Below are 26782 nucleotides of genomic sequence, written 5' to 3'. Positions count from 1 at the left end.
TTTTCCAGTTGATTGATAGAGGTGGAGTACAATAGCTGTTTGTTCTTGCAAGGATTGCCTCAGAGAAAAACACAGCTTGAGCAAAAATTTAACTAGAATTCTTAGAAGAGGTGAAACCTGAGTTTTTTTTAAAAGTTTAGAAATGCTTTCATAAATGGAATGAGAGCATTCAAGGAAAAAATTGGAAAATAAATGAGAGCTATGGAAGAATAAATAGGAAAGAGAATTAGCAGCTTGACACAAGAGTTGTAAAACATTGCCCAAGCTACAAACTGCCTGAAAATTAGGGTGGACCAAATCACAGCCAATGATTGCATGAGTCAACAAGAAATATTAAAACAAAGTTCAAAGGCTGAACAAATAGAAGAAAATTGAAAGTTTCTCATAGCAAAAACAACTGACATGGAAAACAGATCAAGGAGGGAAAAAAAATTTTGGAGGCAATCAGGGTTAAGTGACTTGCCCAGGGCCACACAGCTAGAAATGTCTCAGGCTGGAAGGAGGAGAAATTTAAAAATCATTGGACTGTCTGAACTCCACTACCCCCTCTCCCCAAAAAAGAGCCTAGATATCCTTTTTCAATAAATCTTAAAAGAAAATTGCCCAGATCTCATAGAACCAGAGGGCAAAGTAGATATAGAAAGAATCAACTAGTCACTTCTGAAAGAAGCCCCAGAATGAAAATTCTCAGGAACATCTTAGCCAATATCCTGGGTCACCAGGTTAAAGAACAGCTACTTCAAGCAGGCACCAGAACAAAAGAATTCAAGTGCCAAAGAGCCACAATCAGGTGGGCCATCCCAAAACTTTACCAAAAAAAGTCAGCCAGAAGCCCATGGGCAATACAGTATAGTATAGACTGACCACAAAGCTGGCACGAAAAAGTAAGCCAGAAGCTTGTCAGGCTCTATTCCTGAGTGCTACAAGTCCGAGAAAGTCTTAGAACTTTTCTACAGAAGAAAACAATAGATTCTAAATGTAATAGAGGACTTCAAGCATTTCTGATGAAAAGACGAGCTGAATTGGAACTTTGAAATGCAAAGAAAGGGAGTTAAATAAGAATGGGAGGACTTGCTGATGGATTTCTTCTCTTCTGAGAGTTATGAGAGGGAAAGAGAAGGAGGGGAGTGGAGGAGGTAAAACGAGTATACTAGTGTACAAAGGAGGAAGCAGGTGGTGGAATTTGTTATTTCTCATAATTGGAATGTATATATGCATAGAGAAATAATAATTATAATAGCTAGCCTTTACATAGCACTTACTATGTGCCAGGTACCACGCTAATATTATCTCATTTGATCCTCACAACAACCCTGTGATGTAGGTGCTATTATTATCACCATTTTGTAGATGGAGAAACTGAGGCAGAGTGTTAAGTGACTTGTCCAGGGTCACACGTCTAGTAAGTGTTTAATGCTAGAGTTGAACTCAAATCCTCCAGGCTCAACTGACACCGGATGAACCTCACTCTGAACGGAACAGAGGAGGGCTGAGCATGCGCTCACACACATGAGTGAGGGCATTCAAGAGGCAAATAATGCCAAGAGTGGAATAATTATAAGCAAAAAAAACTTCATGATCCTGAAGCAGAAATTAAAAGGAAAAAAGAAAAACTGCAAAGAGCTAGAAATTAAGGAGGTACCTATCAGTTGGCTTAACAAATTGTGGTATATGAATATAATGAATATTTTTTGCAACACAAAAAAATCATGAAAACTATGATTTCAAAAAATACTAAGCAATATGAACACATACAGAGTGAAATGACCAGAACCAAGCAAGCACTCTATAGGTGAATAACACCTTTTAAAGAGAACCAGCTTTGTAAAACTTAAGGAGTTTGATCAGGGCAATGAACAGCCATTTCTCCATTGCACTCTACCCACCTCCTTATGGCTAGATGATAGACCTAAAGTATAAATGGAGACCCACAGTTCAGGTATGGCTACTTCGTATTTTTGTTTTACTTAACTTTGCTTATTTGTTGCAAGGTGATATTTTTACCCAATCTTTTTGACTGGGGGACAGAGATTAAAGAGAAGAGGGAAAGTTAGTAATGTTGATGTGAAAAAAGAGGGCTGCTAAAACATTTTTTAAAAATGGGCAGAATAGAAGGAAGTTCAAAAAGAAACATATAACCCAGCAAAACTGAGTATAATCCTTCAGGGGAAAAGATGGTCATTCAGTGAAATAGAGGACTTTCAAGCATTCTTGATGAAAAGACCAGAGCTGAATAGAAAATTTGACTTTCAAATACAAGACTCAGGTGGAACATGAAGAGGTAAACAGGAAAGAGAAATCATAAGAGACTTATTAAGACTGAACTGTTTACATTCCTGCATGGAAAGATGATATTTATAACTTATGAGACCTTTTGTCAGTATTAGAGTAGTGGGAGGGGAAAAATTATATATATGTATAGATAGATGATAGATAGATAGATGGATAGATAGATAGATAGATAGATAGATAGATAGATAGATAGATGGCACAGGGTAAGTTGAAGATGAAGGGGTGATATCTGGAGAATAAAATTAAGGGGTGAGAGAGGATTATACTAGAAAAAGGAGAAAGGGAGAGGTAGAATGGGGCACATTATCTTGCACAAAACAGACAAGAAAAGGTTCTTACAGTGGAGGGGAAACGGGAAGATGAGAGGAAATGAGAGAATCTTATTCTCATAGGATTTGGGTTAAGGAGGGAATAACATACACACTCAATTGGGTATGGAAATCTGTCTTACCCTACAGGAAAATAGGGGAGAAAGGAGACAAGAGAGCAGGGAGATGATAGAGAGAAGAGCAGATTGGGAAAGGAGGAAGTACTTCTGAGGAGGGACAGGGTCAAAACAAAGAATAGAATAAATGGGGAGGGTAGGATAGGATTAAGGGAAATAGAGTTAGTTTTTCACAACATGTCTACTATGGAAGTGTTTTGCATAACTACACATGTATGGCCTGTATTGACGTGCTTGCCTTTTCAATGAGGGTGGGTGGGGTGGGAGGAAGGGAGAAAATTTGGAACCAAAAGTTTTAACAACACATGTTTAAAAAAAAATGTTTCCACATGCAGCTGGGAAATAAGAAATACAGGAAATGAGGTACAGAAATCTATCCTGCCCTACAGGAAAATAGAAGGGAAGGAGATAAGAGAAGGGGTGGGGGAGAGATAGAAGGGAGGGCAGACTAGGGGAAGGGTATTCAGAATGCATGCCATCTTGGGGTGGGGGAGGGGCAAGATGGGGTGAAAATTTGGAATTCAAAATCTTGTGGAAGTAAATGTTGAAAACTAAAAATAAATTTATATTAAAAAAATTAAAAAATTTAAAAACATAATCAGGACGGTTTTGAAAGTAACATATTGAATTTATTATGTACTAAAAAAACAACAAGCAGGAGGGGACTAAAATTCATTTTTTCATATACAGTTTTCATATACAATTCATATATAATCTTTTTTCTTTTTCTTTGTTTTAGTATTTTACTCTGTGCATGGAAATACCCTTTTGGAATGTTTAAGTTCAGAACTCAAAAATAAAAGAAGAAATAACAAACGTGAAGCACTTTGCAAGCCTTTAAATGCTATATAAATGTTGTTGAGTCATTTCAGTCATGTACAACTCTTTATGGTCCCATTTGGGGTTTGGTTTTCTTGGCAGAGATACTGGAGTGGTTTGCCATTTCCTTCTCCAGTTCATTTTATAGATGAGGAACTGAGGCAAACCGGGTTAAATGACTTGCCCAGGGTCACACAGCTAGGAAGTGTCTGAAGCCAGATTTGAACTCTAAAAGATGAATCTTCCTGACTCCAGGCCCAGCAGTCTGTATGCTTCACCATCTAGCTGCCCCAGTATATTAGATGGGCATTGTTTAGGTGCTGGCTGGAGATGCAAATACAAAAATGCAAGTCTTTGCCCTCAAGTTACTTATGTCCTGCTGAGGGAAATAGCTTTTACACACATATGTACATGCGAAATATGTAAATTCAAAGTAATTTCAGGGGGAGGAGAAGAAAACTAACAACTGGTGGGATCAGACAGAGTGCCTTCTTTAGAAAGTGGCACCTGAGCTTTGAAGGAAGTGAGGTATTTTTGGAAGCGGTCATAGGGAGCATTCCTGACATGGAAGACATCCTACGCAAAGGCGCGAAGGTGAGAAGTAGAATGATACTTATGTGGAACAAGAAGTAAGCCAGTAAAAACAAAGTCGTTTATTTACTAGAATGTAGAATGCATGGGGTGGGAGAGTAATACTGTGATCAGTTAAGAAAGACAGGTAGGAACCAAATTATGAAGTGCTTTAAAGAACTTTTTTTTTAATTTTTACTTTTTATTTTTAAAAAATTGTTTTATCTTGAAGCAATGGTGAACAGTCAGGTGACATACTAAGTAATGTACTTTAGGAATTCCAGTTTAGCTACCATGTGGGAGATGAGTTGGAGAAAACAGAAACATGAGAAAGCTTTTGCAGTGAGCCAGGCAAAAGCTATTGAGGTATAGTTTGAGAGAAGTAGAATGGATGCAAGAGATGTTGTGGAGCTAGAATCAATAAGATTTGTCACCTGACTAGTGTTTCTTACTCTTTTATTCTTTTTCTGTCTTACTGTCATCTTTTCTTCCTCCCATCTTCTTAGTATAGTCATTCTCTGCCCTCTATATCTCATGTCCTCCTCCTTTCTTTATATAGTCTCTCCCATGATTATCTCATTTGCACCCTCAGCCTCAATTACGATCTCTATACAGTTACCAGATCTTTTTTCCAACTGACCTGTCTTCCAAGCTTCAGATTAGAATCTGCAATTTTCAGCTGGACACCTCTGCTTAAATCAGTCAATCAAGAAACATTTATTAAGTACCTACTATGTGTCAGACACCGTGCTAAGTACTGGAGATACAAAAAGAAGCGTAAGACAGAGCATGACCTCAAGGGGCTTGCATTCTAAAGGGGGAAACAATATGCCAACAAATATGGTTACAAATAAGCTATATACAAGATAAATAAGAAATATTTAACTGAGAGAAGGCACTAAAATTAAGAGGAGTTGAAAGAGGCTTCAGGTAGAACGTGGCATTTTAGTTGGGTTAAGGAAGCCAGGTGGAGTTGAGGAGAGAGCATTCCAGGCATGGGGGACAGCTAAAGAAAATTCCCAGAGCTAAAAGATGGAGTGTCTTGTTTTTGGGAGAGCCAAGAGGCTAGGGTTATTGTAACAAAGAGTATAAGGCAGGGAATAAGGAATAAGACTGGAAATATAGAAGGGCATAGATTAGAAAAGTCTTTGAATACCAAACAGAGCATTTGTATTTGTATTCTAGGAAAAATAGGGAGTCAGTGGAGATTATTGAGTGAGGGAGGAACATGATAAGACCTGTGCTTTAGGCAAATCACTTTTGTGACTGAATAGAAGATAAATTAGAGTGGGGAGAGACTCGAGGCAGGCAGGCTCACCAACAGGCTATTGCAGTAGTCCAGGAGTGAGGTGATGAGGGCCTTTAGCAGAGTGGTGGCAGTGTCAGATGGGGGAATATTCAAGAGATGTTGCAGTGGTGACATTGGCAGGCCTTGACAACAGATTGGATTTGAGGGGATGAGAGAGAGTAAGAAATCAAGGATAATTCCTAGATTGTGATCCTGAGAGACTGGGAGGATTGTGTTGCCCTCTATCGTAATAGGGAAGATAGGAAGGGGAAAAGCTAGTGATTTCTGTTTTGGACATGTTGAGTTTTGGGTGTTTACTGGCTATCATTTCAAGATGTCTGAAATACAATTGGAGATGCAAGATCGGAAATCATCAGAGAGGTTGGGGCAGGATAAATAGATTTGAGAATCATCAGTATAGAGATCCTTGGGAGCTGATGAAATCACCAAGGGGAGTAATATGGAGGGAGAAGAAAAGAAGGCCTAAAAGAGAACCCTGAGAGACCTCTGTGGTAAAGGGTGTGATATGGATGAAGATCCAGCAAAGGAACTTGGAAGAAATGGTCAGATAGGTAGGAAGAGAACTAGGAAGGAGTGGTGTCCTGAAAACCTAGGAGGAGAGGGTGATTTCAGTGTCAAAGGCTGCAGAGATATCAAGGAGAATGAGGATTGAGAAAAGGTCATTGGATTTGACAACTAAGAAATCATAGGTAACTTTGGAGTGGGCATTTGGGGTAGAATGATGAAGCTGGGCACCATATTGTAAGGAGTTAAGAAGAAAGTGAGAGGAGGAAAAATGGAGGCACCTATTGTAGATGGCTTTTTCTAGGAGTTTAGCTATTAAGAACAGCAGAGTCAGAGGATGATAGTAAGCACTAGAAGAATCAAGTGAGGATTTTTTCAGGATGGGAAAGATGTGAACATAAGCATGGACAATAGAGAAAGAACCAGTAGCCAGAAATTGAAAATAAGTGATTAAAAAAATTAAGTATTAGGGGCAGCTAGGTGGCACAATGGATAGAGTACCGGCCCTGGAGTCAGGAGGACCTGACACATAACACTCACTAGCTGTGTGACTTTGGGCAAGTCACATAACCCCAGTTGCCTCATATAAAGAAAAAAAGACCAAAAAATGAAGTATTAGAGTGGGGATGATAGAGGGGAACACTCTGCAAGAGAAGATGGGATTGCTCAATCAGTTGGAAGAGTTGTTGGCCTTCATAAAGAATAAGGCCACCTCATTTGATACAGAGGTGTAGGAAGAGATGATGACAGAAGACATCTGTCTTCAATTTTTTATGCAACATATCAGGCAAAGTTCCCAGTTGTGTAAGTGGGGGAGAGGGTGCCATAGGAGATTTGAGGAGGGATGAAAAGGTTTGGAAGAGTTGCTATGTTGAGTAGGATAGTGAGGTACGGTAGGATTGCCTAGAAGCAGTGAGGCCGATTTGAAGTTATGCAACATTAATGGGTATGCCCTATTAACATACAGATTTAAATGACCTGTTGTCACCTCAAGCTCAGTAGTGTTTAAACAGATTCATCATTTTTCCTCCAAAACTACTACTTCTTCATGACTTCCGTATTTTTGTTCAGTGTACCAGGTCTTAATCTTACTTACAAACTCAGTTTAATTTCTTCTGTCTACCTCCTCCCCTCCAAATCATCCAAGATTTCCTAATGTTGCAAGGGATAACTTTGTTCAACAGTCAGCATTAAATGATGCGTAAAATACAGTGGCAGGTTCCTGCCAAAACTGTTTTATCACTGTCATGGAGGGTGCTCAAATAAAGAAAAGGATTCCCTGTAGAGTGTGAAATTTTATAGCAGCTTTCATTTGTGAATGACATTGTGTTGATTGTATCAAATCCCCTAATATTTTACGGTCTTTTTAATTAGATCTGCAACCATTGGGAATGGTATCTACTGAACAGTCCACAAAATAAAGCCAAATGAATAACTATGATATATATTTGGCTGGATAGTCTGTGGAATTAGTCCCTGGGAATATATGTTTTGGACAGACACAATAAATTTACCAAAACTGAATAGAAGAAAGAAGATGGGATGGATTGTTTTTGAGAAACGATAGAGCTCTTTAAACAATCCTAGTATTTTCCCTGTGATTCTAAATGACCATCAAGCAAATTCTGTAACTCCACAATCTCCAAATAATTAAATTTGAAAATCACCCAAAGGATGGCTTCTTGAGCAAATTATTAAGCAAGAACAGTAGAGCGTAAGTAAAAGTAGAATCTGCATTTATGCCTTTAGATTATATACCTATTTGGCTAAACTTTCATGTTATTTTTATGTATTGTATCATGCAGTTTCACTTTCTTATGAAAATAGAAATACATTTTCCATTTAGACTTATAAATTAAAGATTTGTTAATCCAACTTGTAAATATTACAAAATTGCATTTAGTTTGGTTTTTTTTGGTAGTTTACTTTCTTTTTAAATAAGTATAAAGTTGCTTCTTTTTCTGAAATACCAAGCATCTTATAAATGTACCTGTATTTTTGTTCCCTCCCACTCCACACTCCCTCTCCATTCATTTTTAACATTCAGCGATAAGGGCCTATCATATGTCTTCCCTGGGGTGTCAAATGCCAGCTTCACAACTGTGTTGTTATCATCTGCCATCTTTAGAGTGTCAGATAATTGTCATTGTTGATACAATTGCATCACCAGCTGACTGATTAGACAGCTGTTAGTCATTATTGATTTGTCTAGTCACAGTCCCAGATTAAAGGTAAATGAGCTTTTTAAAACATTAAGTTTTAAAGTAAAACGGGCTTTTTCCTCTTTTCATGCATTTGACAATTGTAAGCTCTGTGGGCTTGTTTTCAAAGATCCTAGTAAATAAATTCTTGATTATTTTTTAAAACTATTATATATTTAAAGTAATACAACTAATTAAATATTTTATGGTACTTAACATTTAAATAATTAATTTCAACACATACACTGCCATAACTTTCAGCACCTGTCCCTAAGTGTCCATCAGGATTTTTTATTTATCCCCTTATTCTCCTTCTTTTTCCTCACATACATATATGTCTAGTTAATGTGTACTGGTTTTCTGCTTCCATTTTTTCCCCCTGCTTTGCAATATTTCATAGTGGTCTTTCCAAATTACTTTATGTTTCTCATTCTTGTTGATCTTAATTGCATATACCACAGTATATTTAAATATTTTCTTATTGCTGGATGTTTAGGTTGCTTCTAGGTCTTTTTGCATTTACAAATATGCTGGCATGAAAAATTTGAAGAAACAGCTATTTTTAACCTTTGCTAACTCTCAGGGTTTTTCTTAGTGATGTTTTTAATAGCAGTTAGCACTAACATTATCTTGATTGCATATATATAATATAAAAGGTCCTGCTTTCAAGGTTACCTTTTAGAAAAATTATTTTAGAAACAGACTGGTACAATAACAAAGAAATGAAAGAAGATTTTTATTATTTTTATGGTAGAAAAGCAGGAGGAGGGTTTTTTTTATCACTTATTTTAAAACGTAAAGAATCACAAGTGATACATTGGTCACACGTTATTCATCTTTTTTTGTATTACCTCAGCAAAATTTAAGGAGTAATTTTATTTTTACATTACTCAGGAATGTTATTACGTCCTCGTGAAAATGATACAGTTGTCTAAATCTAAACTGCTTGCTGCACAAAAGAGAGTTAACATAAAATTCATTCTTCTCTCTCTAGTCCTCCTCTACCCAAAAAAAATATTGTTTACTACAAAGGCAGCACTGCTTAGTGTCCAGAAGACTGGTCTCAAAGCTAGTAAGAACTAGGTTCAAGTACCACCTGTGACACATATTGGCTTTGTGACACTGGTCAAGTCACTTAACCAGTTGTGCTCAGAGTAGCTCTCTAAAGACTATAAGTTATAGTGAAGGTCTGACCTTCATTAACAGAGGGAGTTTCCTTACCTGGAAGTTCCCTAAACTAATGAAATTCCAGGTCTTATCCCTGTTGAGAGATTTTAGTGTTCAACTCAAACAGATTTACTAAATAATTAGATCAGCCTGTGAAGAAATAAATCTTATATTGTAAATTTGTATTTGAGTCTCTACTGTAGATGAGAAAGTAAATGATTACAATTTGAAAATATCTGATAATGTTAGTATAAACATTTTACTGATTCCAAATACTTAATGAATCAGTGGATAAGCATTTATTAAGTGTCCACTATGGACCAAGAACTATGTTAGGCACTGCTGAAACGATGACAAAAAGTTTTTGGACTTATTCCAGTAGGGGGAGATATATACATAATTGGATACAAATATATATATAAAATAACTAATAATAGTTAATAATAGCTAACATTTGTATAATGCTTATATGTGCCAGGCACTGTGCTAAGTGCTTTAAAATGACTTGATTAAATTTGATCCTCACAACAACCCTGGGAGGTAGACGTTATTATTATCCAGATTTTACTGATGAGATTAAGTGACTTACCCAGGGGTCACACAGCTAAGTGTCTGAGGCCATATTTGAACTCACGTCTTCCTTATTCCATGCTTGGCAGTCTATTCACTGTGCCACCTAGCTTTCATGTGTGTGTGTGTGTGTAAATATAATAAATATAAGTACTTCTGGCAAGATAGCTACTTCAGTGGAAGAAGACAGCCCAGCTTTCATACACCTGCAACAAAAACCTAAAAATAGCACTGGACATTACATTAAGTGATCTTGTGAGAAACTGTAGTATGATATCATCTACCTCAGAATTTAAAATTAAGAAAAAACCAGAAGCCCATGAGCAGTAGTAAAGGGTGCATGCTAGAAAAGGCAATGGCAGTACAGGCAAATAAGACAGAAATTTTCCAATATGACTTGAACTTAGCTGCTACATAGGAGTAGGGAGCTCCCACAAAAAAAAAAAGCACCAAAGATGGTTGCAAACAGTAGTGTACTGGAGCTGATTCGTACCAAGAGCTCATAGTTAAATTTTCAGTGTGAGCATTTACACCTTGGAAATCAATACTACAAATCAGGGCTTAAGTGACTTGTGATTGTTGATTGTCCAGACATAAGTAATGGAGAAAATGTTAATAATGCAGATTAAACTAAAAAGTGTGTCATGAGTACATTTTTTTTTGAGAGCCAATTGTTAAACATTTACCAGCTCACCCCTGATAGTAAATTCACAGCATGGGCTTTGGAAGTGACAATGAGCTACAGCAACCAGCCCAGGCATAGCAGTGCTCTTGACCATGATCTGCAGAGGCAGGGATTCTGAAGTCCCTAGCTGTTTTTCCTGATGCTAGAGAACCTTGTATATATATAGTAATCTGAAGTTCTGAAGATCCAGGAGACCCTGAAGTATACTGGCACTCACCCTGGGAGGTGGAGGTCAGCAAGTAATGCAGGTGACCCTGAAAACCAGACTGACTGCCCAATTCCACTTCAAAAAATACATAATGAGGTAGAGCCTGGCCCAAATACAAAGCCTCAATTCAGGAAGTAAGGCTGAAGATATAAGAAGAAAACATAGGCTACTATAAAAAATTATAGTGGATGCAGAGATTCCCAAAAATCCAACCTAGAAGAAAAGAGTAATTATACATCAGCTTTTTACACAGACTCTAAGCGGGGAAAATGGATTTTCCACTTGAACTACATGAATACCTAAAAGAAATGAAGCAAGAGATTTTAAAAAATGAAATAAAAGCCCTGGAGGGAAGAATTGGATAGGGAATAAATAGCTTAGAAGAGAAAGTGGTAGCAACAAAGTAAAAAATCATTGGGTCATGAGACAACAAGAAATATTAGAATAAAATCAAAATATTGAAAAAAGAAAAAAAATTGTAATGTTTCTGCTACCAAAAAGAACTTACCTGAAAAACAGATCAAGGAGAAATAATTTAGGAATTATTGGACTCCTTCAAAACCATAATTTTAAAAAAAAATTGAACATCGTGTTTCAAGAAATGATTATTAAAAATTGCCTGTTTCTATTAAAACCATAGGGCAAAGTAAAATAGAAAAATATCATGATTCATCTCCTGAAGAGAATATCAAAAGGAAAAAATTCTAGGAATGTCATAGCCATAATCGAGAGCTTCTATCCAGGCCAAAGGAAAAAATACTCTAAGCAGCCAGAAAGAAAGGGTTCAAATACCACATTCAAGATCATGTAAGACCTGGCCATTTCTACTATAAATGACAGGAGATCTTGAAATATAATGGTTCAAAAGTCAAAAGACATGGGCTTACGATCAAGAAAAATTTATCTTGCAAACCTGAGTGTAATCCTGGAGTGAAAAATGTTCATTTTTAATGGAATAGAGGACCTTCAAGAATTCCTTGTGAAAAGACCAGAGTTGAATAGTAACTCCAAAATGAAAACACAAGAGTCAGGCAAAACCTAGAAAGGTAAATTTTTTTGAGCAATTGGAAAGGGCTATATAAGAATAAAGTGCCAACATTCTAACGAGGAAGAAGAAACAAGTATCCCTTCAGAGCCTTAGAAAGTTAAATAAGAAAAACAGACTCTAGAAATGGATTAAACCTATTCAGGGGTGTTTAAGAGGAGAAAGAGACAGGAGGATAAAAGGAAAACACCTACATAGAAAAAAGGACAGTCTGTGATTAGGAAGGAGATTAATACCAGAGAGGAAATAGTTTCAAGCTAAACAAATCTACTAATCCTGAAGGAGGAATTGTAAGGAAAAGAAGTAGAAACTGAATGCCCATCACTTGGTAAATGGCTTAAGTCAAACCGTGGTATGTGAATGTAATGGAGTATTATTGTACCATAAGTACTGAAAGAGACAATTTTGGAGAATCTTGGGAAGAAGATTTGTATGAACTGATGATACAGAGTAAAATAGAACTAGGTGAATAATTTATATAGTGATAACATTGTAAAGGAAAACAATTTGGAAGGACTTAAGCAGAGTTTAATGACCAGTCATAGAGAGATCTCCATAATACTTCAGTGATAAAGCATATTAATCACTTTCTTAAAGAGGTGATAGAGTCGTGGTGCAGAAAGAAAAATATATTTTCGCACATTGTCACTGTGTGGATTTTTTTTCAATTCTCAGTGCTTATTTGTTACAAGAATTTCTCCCTTCCCACCCTTTTAATTGGAGTGGCACAGGATTTGTTGGGGAATGATGCCAGAAAGAAAGCAAAAAAAAAAAAAAAGGCATTGGAGCATTTTTTTTTATTCACAGACTAGAACAGAAGGAAGAGAAGCAGAATAGCTTTGAGCAAAGCATGTTGCAACAAAAAAAATCAAAGCTACCTATAGTCACGTTTAAAAAAAATACTCCAAGTCACTATTGATTAGAAAAATGCATTGAAACAACTCTCAGGTAAACCTCATGCCTATCAGATTGACTAACATGACAGAAAAGGAAAATGACAAATATTGGAGGGAATGTGGGAAAAATAGGACATTAGTGCATTGTTGGTAGAATTGTGAAACTGAGCCAACCATTCTGGAGAGCAATTTGGAACTATGCCCAAAGGGCCATAAAACTGTGCGTACTCTTTGTTTTTTGGGTTTTTTTTAAATTTGATTTTTATTTTGATTTATTAATAATCACTTCCATATGCTTCTGAGTTGAAAATTTTTCTCCTCCTTCCTCCCCCCCACCCTCCCCAAGACAGCGCACAATCTGATATAGGCTTTACATTTACGTTCCTATTAAACATATTTTCACATTAGTGAAGTTGTAAGTAAAAATTAAAACCAATAGAAGGAACCATCAGAAAGATGAAACAAAACTCAACAGAAGGCAAAAATAAGTGATAACGATTCACCTTCCATAGTTCTTTCTTTGGATGTGGACAGCATTTTCCATCCCGAGGCCTCTAGAAGTGTCTTAGATACTTGAAATGCTGAGAAGGGTTCAGTTTAACAATCTTAGTCATTGTATAATGTGGCTGTTATTGTGTACAAAGTCCTCTTGGTTCTGCTCACTTCACTCAGTATCAGACCATATAAATCTTTCCAGGCTTTTCTGAAGGCAGCCTGTTCATCATTTCTTATAGCATAATAGTATTCCATTACATTCATATACCACAACTTGCTCAGCCATTCTCCAGTTGATGGGCATCCTCTCAATTTCCAATTCTTTGCCACCATAAAAAGAGATGCTATGAGTATTTTTGTGCATGTGGGTCCTTTTCCCATTTGTTTGATCTCTTTGGGATATAGCCCTAGAAGTGCTATTGCTGGATCAAAGGGTATGCACATTTTTGTAGCCCTTTGGGCATAGTTCCAAATTGTTCTCCAAAATGGTTGGATCATTTCACAACTCCACCAACAATGTATTAAGTGTTCCAATTTTCCCACATCTTCTCCAACATTTATCATTTTCCTGTTTTGTTATGTTGGCCAATCTGATAGGCGTGATGTGGTACCTCAGAGTTGTTTTAATTTGCATTTCTCTAATCAATAATGATTTAGAGAATTTTTTCATATGACTATAGATGGCTTTAATTTCTTCATCTGAGAACTGTCTGTTCATATCCTTTGACCATTTATCAATTGGGGAATGGCTTGTGTTCTTATAAATTTGTCTTAATTCTCCATATAGTTTAGAAATGAGGCCTTTATCAGAGAGACTGATTATAAAAATTCTTTCCCAATTTTCTACCTTCCTTCTAATCTTAGTTGCATTGGCTTAGTTTGTGTGCATACTCTTTGACCCAGCAATACCATTACTAGATCTGTATCCCAGAGATTTAAAAAAAAAAAAAAGGAAAACAACCTATATGTACAAAAATTTTTATAGCATCTCTTTTTGTGGTGGCAAAGAACTAGAAATTGAGCTATGTCCATCAGTTGGGGAATGGCTATATAAGTTGTGGTATGTAAATGTAATGGAATACTATTGTGCTATAAGAAATGATGGTAAGGATGCTTTCAGAAAAACCTGGAAACATTTACATGAACTGATCCAGGTGAAGTGAACAGAACCAGGAGAACACTTTAACAGCAGTATTGTAACAATGATCAACCATTGAATGATTTAGCTATTCTCAGCAGTACAGTGATCCAAGACAATTCTGAAGGACGTATGATAGAAAATGCTATCCACCTCCAGGGCAAGAACTGATAGAGTCTGAATGCAGATCAAAGCATACTATTTTTCACTTTTTTTTTTCCATAGGTTTTTTTTGGGGGGGAGGGGATCTGTGTTTTCTTTCACAACATGACTAATATGGAAATGTTTTGCATGATTACACATGTGTAACTTATATTGCATTCTGTCTCAGGAAGAGGGAAAAGGAAGAGAGAGAGAGAATTTGAAACTCAATTTTTTTTAAATGAATGTTTAATGTAATTGGAAAAAAATATTTAAAAAATTGCACATGTTGTATTTATTTTATACTTATAAAAAAGCCAATGGCATGGAATGGAGATTTATATTTTCGTTTGCGGTCATCTTTTTATGTTCTACTTTGTACATGGAAATGCTAATATTTTGTTACTATAAGAATTAATTCTTTTAAATAAAAGAAATAACAATGTAAATTTATGAGAGAGAAGACGCATGTAGCTGGAGGCATCAGAAAAGGCCTCATGTAGAACATGACACTTGAGCAAAGTTTTGAGGGAAAATTGGGATTCTGAGAATCAGAAGGTCAAAATGAATGCTTATTCAATTGTGCATTTATTCTGTACAAGCCACTGTATTCAGTGAATACTGCTATTTGTTGATGCTATCATTTCATTTTAAAAAGAAGTACCACTTTTGACTTTGCTGAACAATATAGATTAATTGAAATTTGTTTCTTTTCAGCCCTGAAGAATTGTACTCAAGTCGTCCATATGGAGCCCTCGATTCTGGTTTTAATAGTGTGGACAGTGGTGATAAGAGGTGGTCAGGGAATGAAGTAAGTAATTTTTAAATATTCAGAGATGGGAGAATAAGGACAAAAAATGAAATGTTTTCTAATTAATAGAACTAAAATTTATTTTTACCATGCTGTGTGGAAGTACTTGTACATAGCTGTTATAAAGACACAGATATATATACAGATGAAAAAAATACATGATGGTCTGAATATAGACCACACTTCCCCAAACCCCCAGTCATGCTTAATGTAAAACAAAAGTGTGTTCTATAATTGAATTATAAAAGAATGACAGTTAAAATGATAAAAAAGAACAGTCATAATAAAAATAAATCAAGCATCAAATATCTTTATAATATGAGATTTGTAAGTGAACTGATACCAAATAAAGAAAGCAGAACTAGAACTTTATATACAATAATTAGGGTAATGTGCATGAAGATACTAAAAGGCATTACCTCATTAAATATGACTAATGGTGAAACATATTTCACTGCTTTTCATATAGTGGTGAGGATATATTTGTGCAGAATATTACATTACAAAGTAAGGTTGCTCTTTTGGTTGGTTTTGCTTATCTTTTTTTCGGTCATAAGGGAAGGGTCAGTGGAAAGCATATTGGGAAGTGACCACAGTGTCAAAAAAAAAAGTTGTCAGTAAAACTTTTAGAGCTACATATATCTCTATTTATGTTGAAAGATTTTTTTAAAATCACTGTATTTTAGCATGGTAATTTTATGTCTTTTTTCAGCATATAGCTATTTTTTTTCTTTAATTAGCATGGTGGGCCAGTTAATATTCAGGAGTATTTGTATAGATAACCTAATTTGAATTAACTTAGTACGTATGGCAATCCTCAAAATAATCAGAACCCAATTTTAACTCTTTTATGTATGGGGGGGAAAACTCTATAAAATACAGATTAAGTGCCTGTTACCTTTTTGCTGTATCATTAATTCTAACGCAATTAATGACAATGAGCATTGGGTAGATATACCAGAATTCACTAGTCAATGAATTGCATAAGGAAAGAAAAGAGCCTACCATATTCCAGACACTGTGCTAAGTGCTTTGCAAATATTGCCTCCTTTGATCCTCAGAACAGTCCTGGAAGGTAGGTGGTATTATTTGCCCCATTTTACAGTTAGATAACTTGGGGCAGACAGAGGTTAAGTTAGTGAAGTATATGAAGCCAAATTTGGACTCCAGTTTTCCTCAAGCCATGCCCAGTATTCTGTCCACTAAGCCATATACCTGCCTGTAATTGGATTAACTTGTAATGTGGTTTGCTTGCCTCAACAGCTAATGTGGGCCAGAGTCTTTGAGGCTTATGTTATTCTTTGGGTTCTTGTTGCCAAAACATTTAAGGTTTCTGGGGATAGGACCCTTTCAGGGAGAAACTTTATTGCTGCCTTTTAGAAATAGGAATAGGGTGTCTCAGCTTTCAAATCAGTTCAACAATTTAGCAATTATTTATTTATTTAGCGAGTACTGTGTGCAAAGCATTAAATTTGAGGGAAGTACAAAGATAGAGTACAATGCCTTATATATAGAAGGCAATTTAATTTGATCCCTCTGTCTTCCTTTCCTATTTTTCTTTTCCTGCTATAGTCATACTCCTTCCTTGAGTCTTCCTTCCATTACTGTTTACTTTTGTCTACCGCTGGCAGAGCAAATTGGCAACCTCCCAACAAAACTCTGTAATCTAGACTACCTACTAATTCAGGCTTCACTTGTTCTCATTTCTGGTTCCTCAGAACAAAAAGGAAAGAGTTGAGTAAGACAGTGCCCAGAAACAATCTCAGGAACTGTTGAAGAAAAGGTGTTCTTAACTCTTTTCTGAGATAATCAAGGGGAAAGCATTGTAGATGGTGTAGGACAGGGATGTCATACCTGGTGCATATGTGGCATACTGTGAACTAGATTAAAATGTAATTGGGAAATGTTTAAGAAAATAGAATACAGTACAACTTAGATAATTTATGATTTTCTGCAGGAATACATTTCTATTTGAATTTGACACCACTATAGGAGACTGATAGTTAGAACACAACTATTTTCTGAAATTAGTTGGGCAAGGTGGTTTAGTGAAGTTTCTAGGTGATAGTTAACTATTTAGGGAGAGGAAAGTAAAGTACAACCAAATGAGTATCTGTTTCCAACTGATGAGATTGAAAAAGGAATCAACCTTATAACCATTTTTCTCCAAGAACCAACATTATAGATAAATTTCTATAAATTTTTTCAACTTTATTTTTTCTGTTTTGTTTAGTGACCATATTGTAATAGTATTGATTTCTATTTTTCAAGGTAAGTTTATTGGGTTTCAGCTTTTTTAAGTTTTATTCAACTACCATTTATTATGCTCTTTCTATAAAAAATGTTTCTGAGTTGCTGACAAATGACTTTATGAACTTTTGTAACACAGCACATACCTGACTTGGACATTGGCTCTGTTTGTTCATATTTGACTATTATGTATAAAATTTTCAATTCACATTTAGATATTAATCCATGCTTCGTATGTTTATATTGACTGAAGTTAGAAATAATATTTCTTTGTTGTGTTTAATATTTTATAAAGCCTACAGATGAATTTTCAGATTTACCTTTGCGAGTAGCAGAGATTACTAAAGAGCAGAGACTGCGAAGAGAAAGCCAGTACCAAGAAAACCGAGGCAGCACAGTGGTAACAAATGGTGGAGGTAAATATACATTGATGACATCTAAGTTGTCCAATTTTATTTTTCCACAAACAGCTTCTTCTCATTCTTATAGTTTCTCTTCTGTCCCTGCAGCCTTTTTCTTTTCATTTTTGATTTCAGAAAATTGTTTTATATGTGTGATGGGGTATTTGGGTGCTTGTACTCAGACTTCACTTCTAAGATCATATTTCTTCCTAGCCTTTCTTGAGGGAAAAGGAGATGGGAGACCATCAGTTGGGCAGTGGGAGGGAAGGCCTTGTCCCTAGGGTTACATCAGCCCCCTGCTAATGTACACAGCAGCTCAAGGTCACATACACCCCTGGAGTAATTCCGAGAGCACAATAACGCCTCACTAGGTTTCCATTTGCATCAGTTTGGACAAGCTTACCTCCATCCTGAAGCCCTATCCCTGACGATTTTCTCTTCAGCTCAAAGACCCTGTCTCTGGCAGTAACTCAGGAATGGGTCCAGTGAGGCAAACTATCTCTTTCTGTTACAAGGACAAGCTGACCTCTGTAGAATTTCCCTTGTACTATCTTGTATCAACAAAATTATCATGTACTGATTCCCACTGGTATCATATATGATCCAGAGGTCAAGTTATAGACATCACCTCCCAAAACTTTCTTGTTAACAGACATGATAGACCAAAAATATACCCCTTAGCAACTCCCCTCCTTGGTTTCTAGTAGTAAATAACACCTGTGACTAAGGTTGTATGTTATCACCTAATTAGCATACTTGGCACATAATTCACTACTTTTCCTGTATAAGCTTTAGCATCATTCTTGTTAGGTTACAAGTTCCCTAGGGAGCTCTGCCCACCTTGGCAAGTTCCATAAGGAGCTCTACCCACCGTAGCAGAATCCCTTAAGGAGCCCTGCCCCACTATATTAGAGTTACAGTAAACTTTTTGCCCCCTGCCTGGAAGACTGCTTGAGTCTACGAATTCATTCCAGATGACCCTGTTCTGTACCTAGGTCCTTGAGAGGTCCTTGAACCCCTCAAACCGCATCATGTGGACTAGATTCCATATATAGCAGCTCCATAATACAGTTTTAATTATTGTTTCTAAAATCCTTTTCTTCCTTCTTTTAATATTTTTCATATACTTTACTGCTGGGGGAAAACCTTAATGAAAATAAAAACAAAAACTTTTATGTTGTTGCTGTAAACATTTTAATCTCCTTTTAGGTAGAATGCAACTTGCATCAGAACCCTAGGCAGATGGCAGTAATTTTTGGCCCATATTTAGAAAGGAAAGTGACTGTTACTTTGTTATATTTGAGCTTCAGCATTGTCTTTTCCCAAAAATTATGCCCTTGAAGAACATTTGGATCTTAATCTCATTTACTTTAGTAATTTAAAAAGTGACCATTACTCTGGATCAAAGATTAGTAAAAGGGAGTTCTTGACTCCCTTCTCTCAAGTAGTCCTCATGGTAGCCTACTTGTTTTACCATTCTGTTCAGATATCATTTATCTAGAAGTTTGCTGTATCATTAAGTCCTGTGACTTAAAGATGGGAGGGACTTAGAGATCTTGCTCAGTCCTCCAGTTTTACAAATGAGGAAACTGAGGTCCACTGAGTTGACAAGTACACTTCTTCATATTTTCAGTCCTAAAGATGATTAAGGAGCATCTAGGTGGCACAACACATAGAGTGCTAGGCCTGGAGTCAGGAAGACTTGAGTTCAAATGTGGCCTCAGACACTTCCTAGCTGTGTGACCCTGAGCAAGTCACTTAACCTTATTTGACTCAGTTTCCTTATCTGTATGATGAGCTGGAGAAGGAAATGGCAAACCACTCCAGTATCTTTGCCAAGAAAATTCCAAATGGGGTCACAGAGAGTCAGACACAATTGAAATGATTGAATAACAAACAACAAAGATGATCAAAAATGACATCAAATAATGATTTTCAGGAAATTGATAAGAAAACGGAATCTTCCCTGTTTCCTAAAATTTTTTTCTCCCCACTTCTTTTGGGTACTAGTTTCTTTTTTTGTTTTCTTTTTCTCAGCATCAGGAGCATTACGACTATCCCATTTCAGATGTGTAACAATTACTGAACAGTTTATCATTTTAACAGTTCAGTTATTCCTTGTGACATTATTTCGGCTGTAACATGGACTGGGCCTAGTCTGGGAGAGACAAGCAAATTGAAATAAAATGTATAGTTTGTTTTTTCTGTGAGATGGGAATCTTTCCTCTTTTACATTAGTACGATGGTGATAACTTGGAAATTTATCTTTTACGTTAATTTGATTTAGTGAAGTACCAGACTTAATGATGTAGGAGAAACTTGTGGTGTAGAAACCATCTCCAGCACTTGAAGTCAGCAGCTGCTCTTAGTTGCCTGGGGCTCACTGAGGAATTGAATGACTTATTGTGGTCAAACAGCAGGTGTTTTTCAGAAGCAGGACTAATACCGTGGTTCTCCTGATTCCAATGCCAGCTCTCTATGTATTTTGCTATACTACCTGTAAAATGAAATGTGGAATTATTTTAGAAACAAAAAGAATAGTTGTTCTTAAGTAAAAGAACGATTTATTTCCTTTACGTTGTATTATTTAACTGTTATTTTTAAAAAGACCCCGAAATTTGACTTGCAATGATAGATAGACTGGTTACTACTTAGAAGAATCAACATACTTATGCCTTACTAACATTTTTTTTTCTGTCATGCATTTTGAGAAGAAAAAAAAAGTTTTGGTTCCCTTCATATCTGTGTAAAACATCAAACACCAATCTCCCTGCTCCATAATTGCACTGGTAATAATCCTGCCACCAATAAAGTTATGTTTAAGCAGAGTATTATTTGACCTCATCAAGTTAAAAAAAGCCTGTATTAGAGCTGCATCAGAATATTTGCTACAGGTTATATATAGGATTAAAACAATGAAAAATTAGTTAACACTCATTCTTCTACCAGGACTGAAAGAATGAAAAATTAGTTAACATTCATTCTTCTACCTCATCCAGTTTCTTCTCACTCTCTACCCTCCTTTTCACAGTTTACTGGCTCAAGGGAAATAGGAAGAAATATGTGGTTGTCACTTATCTAGTGTACTTTTAATTCTATGAGAAGACGTAAGCTATGAGCTGAACCCAAGGAGCTCATTTCTCAAACCAGTACTTGAAAACAAATCCTAAATGTTAACAGTATCTTTCAATTACTTAAAAGTAAGCTGGCTCTCTCACAAGTATAAACAGCCTTATCCAAAACTGTGAGGAATTGTTGGAAGAATGAAACAAGAATGAAAAGATGAAAAAACTCATGACATTCACTTTGCCACTAATTATATTCTTTCATAAAAGGGAAGATAACTAAAATAAATTTTTCTGATAGTGGCTATAGACCAGATCACAAACATACATATAACTTGATCTCCTTTTAAAGTAGATAGTATCAGTGAAAAAGTATGAGGGGTCAGTAATCTAGAGGAGTCATTCAAGTAAATATAACACTTAATAGCTTCTATTTCTTTCTCCACTGTTATCTAATCTGAATGCTTTTTCTGGTGTGCATATGTGTTTCTCTGTGTCAAGTGGAACATGAACTGGATCAGATTGACTATATCGACAGCTGTGCTACAGAAGAAGAGGAGGAAGAGATGAGGCAACCCAAGTGCCTGGATTCAGACAGCCTCAGCTCACGATTCACATCATATATTGAACAGCGGCGAATTTCTCATGAGGTGGTACAAATATTTAAACTCAAGTTTGTTCCTATTCCTTGATAAAAGTCTTCATGGTAGTGTGAAATTCTTTAGTCTCAGAGTAACTATTGACTATATGACTTCATTCTTCAGGTATTAATGTTGCTTTGTTTTGTGAAGAATTAATTATCAAATTTAATTCTTTGGTTGTGCCAGGTATATTTTATTCATTCATTAGTCATTCAGTCCATAAACATTTATTAAACACCAACCCTTTGCCAGGCACTGTGCTAAGCAGTGGGGATACAAAAAGAAACAAAAAGTCCCAACCATGAAAGAGCTTACAACCTAATGTAAACACTCAAGGTAAAATAGGATTAAATTGTTAAGACTAGTTATTTGATATTTAATCACACAGAATGTAAATTAATTGTCAGTAAAATTAACTACTTGGATATTCCTCAGTGAGCTGCACAAAATGGTCTTAGCTAACAAATAGAGCATTCAGCACACTGCCATCTGCAAAACATCTTTTTCAAATTCCAGTGGTGCAAAGTAGAAGCAAGGCACATAAGTATTTCTGTTCAAAAACAACAAAGAAGTTGGGGCTACTTGTGATAGGATGTTGATGTTTAGAAATACTCAGACTCAAAACAGGGTTTATTTGCAACATGCTTCAAACCTTTTTGGAAAATTATATACTTAGTTCCTTAGAAGCAGAGTGTGATCACTTCAAGACTATGAGTGTATTCGTTGGGATTATTTTTATTCTTATTAAGAAGAAAGAAAGCCTTTGACTTTTCTATTTGAATAGTTCTGTACATAATACTTTTTTTTGTTAAGGCTATAAGACATCTTACTTGTAAAGCAGGATTGTATTGTATTAGCCAAAAGTGGTACAACTCGGAGATAACACTGGGCCAGCTGAATGATGAACATATTTATGATTCAAGCTACAGTGGCAAAGGGCAGCTAATTTGCTGCATGATTTACAATGACATGTTATGATCTTGACAACAAATTCTTTTATTTGTCTCTTTAATTATTTTGTGGCTATGTTAAGGGTTCATTGTCAAATTTAATGTTATTTTTAAAAATAAAAATGCCTATTAGAGCATTATTTAAACTCTAACAGAATGGCCCCCATTAACATGCTATAAAAATAATTTGTAATTTTTTAATCCAAGTCAGTTTATCATATACCATTATTGTTTATTCTGTACCTTTTTTTTGAAAACTTGATCCCTTTAAAAATATGATGAAGTACTTTCACCATACATGACTTAAAATTCAGTGAGAAAATGTTCTTTAACAGCTTCTCTCACATTGGCAAAGTATTTGCATAGCATATTTATTGTTAGCTTAAGAACTAGTTGATGATTGAATGAGGCCTGCACTGTGACATTTAAAATAGTATGGGAATATCCCTTGCTTGAATGTCTAAATCAGTGGGGGCGGCAGTAAGCTCCCTTCCTTTTTTCCTCGTCTTTGTGCTGCTATATTGTGTCTATTTTACATACTTTACTACTTCAAAACAGCAAATAGGGATTTCCTCCACCAAAGTGTATGACAACTTATTCCATCTTTACTTTAGATAGTCTTCCCAAATTAATAGCCAAAAAATTTTACCAGCAATGGCCAATCTCTTGGTGATGAATCTGTCCAAACTTAGCTAGGCTATGTCAGTCGCCAGCTCGCATTTATTTTGTGCCTGCACTGTGATTACAGAGAAAGGCAAAGAGAAAAGTCCCTGCTCTCAAGTTCCCTGCTCTCAGTGTAATAAAGGAAAGAACATGCAAACAACTAGGTACAAACAAGATATATGTGGGATAAATTGGCAGGGAAATGAGGGTAGTTATTCTCCAGCAGAAGGCACTAAGATTAAGATTAAGACTTCTTGGAGAAAGTGAGATATTATCTGAAACCTGAAGGAAGCCAAGGAAGCTAGAAGACATAGATAAAGTGAGGGAGCATTCCAGACATGGGGGACTGCCAGAGAAAATGCTCGTACTTGAAAAGTGGAGTGTCTTATGGAAAGAATAGCAAAGAGGACAGGGTCGCTTAATCCTACCATATGTGGGGGTTGTAAGGAGTAAGAAGACTAGAAAGGTAGGAAGGGAACAGATTATGAAAGGCTTTGAAGAGGATTTTATATTTGATCCTGAAAGTAATAGGGAGCCACTGGAGTTTATTGAATAGAGGAATGACAGAGTCTGGCCTGCACTTTAGTAAGATGAATTGGACCGCTGAGTGGAGGAGGGACTAGAGTAGGGGGTGTCTTGTGGCAGGGAAACCAGCCAGCATGCTATGTCATTAGTCTAGTCATGAGATGATGACCTTCACCAGTAGGGTAGGAGTGTCAGAGAAGAGAAGAGAAGAAGGCATATTCAGGAGATGTTGTGAAGGTAAAAATCAACAAGCTTTGACAACAGATTGGCTATAAAGGGTGAGAGAGAATGAAGAGTTGAGGATGACACTTAGCTTGTGAGCCTGGGTCTCTCAGAAGATGGTAGTTCCTCTACAGTGATAGGGAAATTAGGAAGATGGGAGGTTTGGGGGAAAAGAAGAGCTCAGTTTTGGATATTTTGAGTTTGAGATTTTAGATCAGAAGAGAAATTCAGGCAGTATTGTTAGATTTGAGAATCATCAGGCACAGAGATGGTAATTGAATCCATGGGAGCTAATGAGGACACCACATGAAGAAGTATAGAGGGAGAAGAGAAGAGGATTAGGACAGAGTCCTTTTGGTCACGCACTGGTAGCAAGTATAACCTGGATGAAGATCCAGCAAAGGAGACTGTGGAGCAGTTAGATAGATAAGAGGAGAACCAGGAGAGAGTAATGTCTTAAAAACCTAGAGAGAAGAGAGTATCAAGGGGAAGAGGGTGACTGACGGTGTCAGAGGCTGCAGAGAATTTCAGGAGAATGAGGATTGAGAAAAGCTCATTCGATTTGGCAGCTGAGCATTCATTAGTAACTTGGGGGAGAGTAGTTCGGGTGAATTTATACAGTTGAAAGCCAGACTGCAAAGAATTGAGAAGAGTGAGAGAAAAGGAAAAGGAAGTGCTTATTGTAAATAGCCTTCTCGAGGAGTTTAACCACAAAAGGGAGAAGAAAGAGAGTAGTAGTCAGAATGAACAGATCAAATAGGACAAAAGACATATAGCCTGCCACTGACTGATATTCAGAGCCTTTCTAACTTTATAGAACTCATTAGACCCTGAATTCTACTGGTATGACCTTTGAGAAGCGAGAGTCATCTATCTCTGCATTGCAGTAAGGTATCAGAGCAGAATTTTGTAGAGGACACAAGTATTTTAATACTGTAAAAAGTAACCTTTTTCTCACCTGTATTTGTGAACTTGCCAATGATATTTCTGTTCTGCTAGTTATATTATGGTATAGTACTATGGAAGCATAGTAATGTCCCTCTTCCTTTTTTAGGCTACACATCACAAATTAATATTAGGAAATTAATGCCCTGGGATAAGATGTATGATAAGAATGTTGATAAGATTTCAGTGCAGGAGATACAAAAGGACAGATACCTTCTTTTGGAAATCTCTTGTTTAAGCTGAGATTGCTGAATTTTAACTAACAAATTTGTCTCTGACAAATACTTTGGCCAAAATATGGGGTACTTGGGTTTTTTTCCATAGGGTTATACAAAAAATAAGAATTACGTTTTATAGCATCTTGATATTATCAGGTAGCCTTGTAACAACACATGTACTTATCAACAGCAACAATTTATGATAGGGAAATAGTAAAGAAAATTAATTTATGAGCTCTCTATTGCTAGACATATATTATTACATCAGGTATAATGTAAAAAGATTCATCTACTGTGTAAAAGATTGAACTAGATGACCTTTAAGGTTCCTTCTGTCTCTTAAGATTCTGTGTTACTATACTATGTGTTTATGTAGTCTGTGCAGAGTAAAATATAATTTTATGAAGTACTAGAAGAGTTGTGGGTAGGTGAATATGTTTGTGCTTGTGTATAACTGCTTGCACTAAATTCGTACTCATAATCTCCACTGTGATGTGAAGGTGACTCTAGTTCTCTGTTAATAGGGCACTAGGAGGTTCAGCTAAGCTGGAAAGCATTGAATATGGGTTTATTGACAAATGTTACAGCTCTGTCCTGTCATTAGTCTAGCTAAATCAGAGTTTTACTACCAGTTTGGCCATAGGGGAATAAACTTCTAGATCATAGTACATCTCAAAGGCTGTCATATCTACTAAGTTGTAGAAGGAAAATCACAGATCCTTGAAATATTGAAGTATATACTTGTGACCTTCCACTAGGGTTTTACTGTGGTGGTTCATCAAGGCATGGAGAATTTACAGAGTTTGGGGTTTTTGTTTTGTTTTGGTTTTGGTTTTTTTGGAGAGGCAATTGGGGTTAAGTGACTTTCCCAGGGTCACACAGCTAGTGAGTGTCATGTGTCTGAGGCTGGATTTGAACTCAGGTCCTCCTGATTCCAGGGCCAGTGCTCTATTCACTATGCCACCTAGCTGCCTTGAGAAGTTACAGAGTTTTTGAAGGTTATCATCATCGTCATCGTCATCATCATCATGAACAACAACTACATTTCTATGGTGTTTTAAGATTTGCAGAGTGCTTTACACACTTTATCTCATTTAATCCTAACAATAACCTTTTGAAGTAGATACTTAGTATTATCCCCATTTTACAGATGAGGACACTGAGACTTGGAGAGTGGTTAAATGACTTAACCAGGGTCATAAAACTAGGAAGGCCTGTTTCTAACCAAGGTCTTCCTGATTCCAAATCCAGCATTATTCACCGATCCAAACTGATTTTTCAGAAAAGTACAAGCTCTGCAGTGTCCTAATCAGGTAAAAAGGGATTCATGTAGCTAATGAGACCTACTTTGTCAGTTGTTCATGGACCAGCCTAAGTCTGGAAAGTTCTGTCACCACAAGGTTCTCCACCAGGTAGTGAATTTTTAATCTCCTGCAACTCAGGAAAAAATTCTACTAAGGTAAAATGGGTGGTATAGTAGCAGGCACACCAGGCCTGGGCAGGAAGACCTGAGTTCAAATCTGGCCTCAGGCATTTACTACCTCTGTGACCCAGGACACACTGCTTAACCTCTGTCCACCTCAATTTACTCAATAGTAAAATTGGG

The 26782-nt window shown here is 36.4% G+C and overlaps 1 protein-coding gene across 1 annotated transcript in view; it reads left to right on the top strand.

Annotated features, from left to right (window-relative positions):
• The window catches only part of LRCH3 (leucine rich repeats and calponin homology domain containing 3), a 154297-nt gene that overhangs the window by 79915 nt on the left and 47600 nt on the right, over positions 1–26782 (top strand). Inside the window, 3 exon segments of the mRNA XM_020986024.2 lie at positions 15203–15296; positions 17842–17962; positions 21514–21662. Of these exon segments, the coding sequence (XP_020841683.1) occupies positions 15203–15296; positions 17842–17962; positions 21514–21662 (364 nt within the window).

This window comes from Phascolarctos cinereus, unplaced genomic scaffold (genome assembly GCF_003287225.1).
Source record: "Phascolarctos cinereus isolate Bilbo 61053 unplaced genomic scaffold, phaCin_HiC Scaffold_726;HRSCAF=1367, whole genome shotgun sequence".
Lineage (NCBI taxonomy): Eukaryota > Metazoa > Chordata > Mammalia > Diprotodontia > Phascolarctidae > Phascolarctos > Phascolarctos cinereus.
This window is presented reverse-complemented; position numbering and strand designations above follow the sequence as displayed.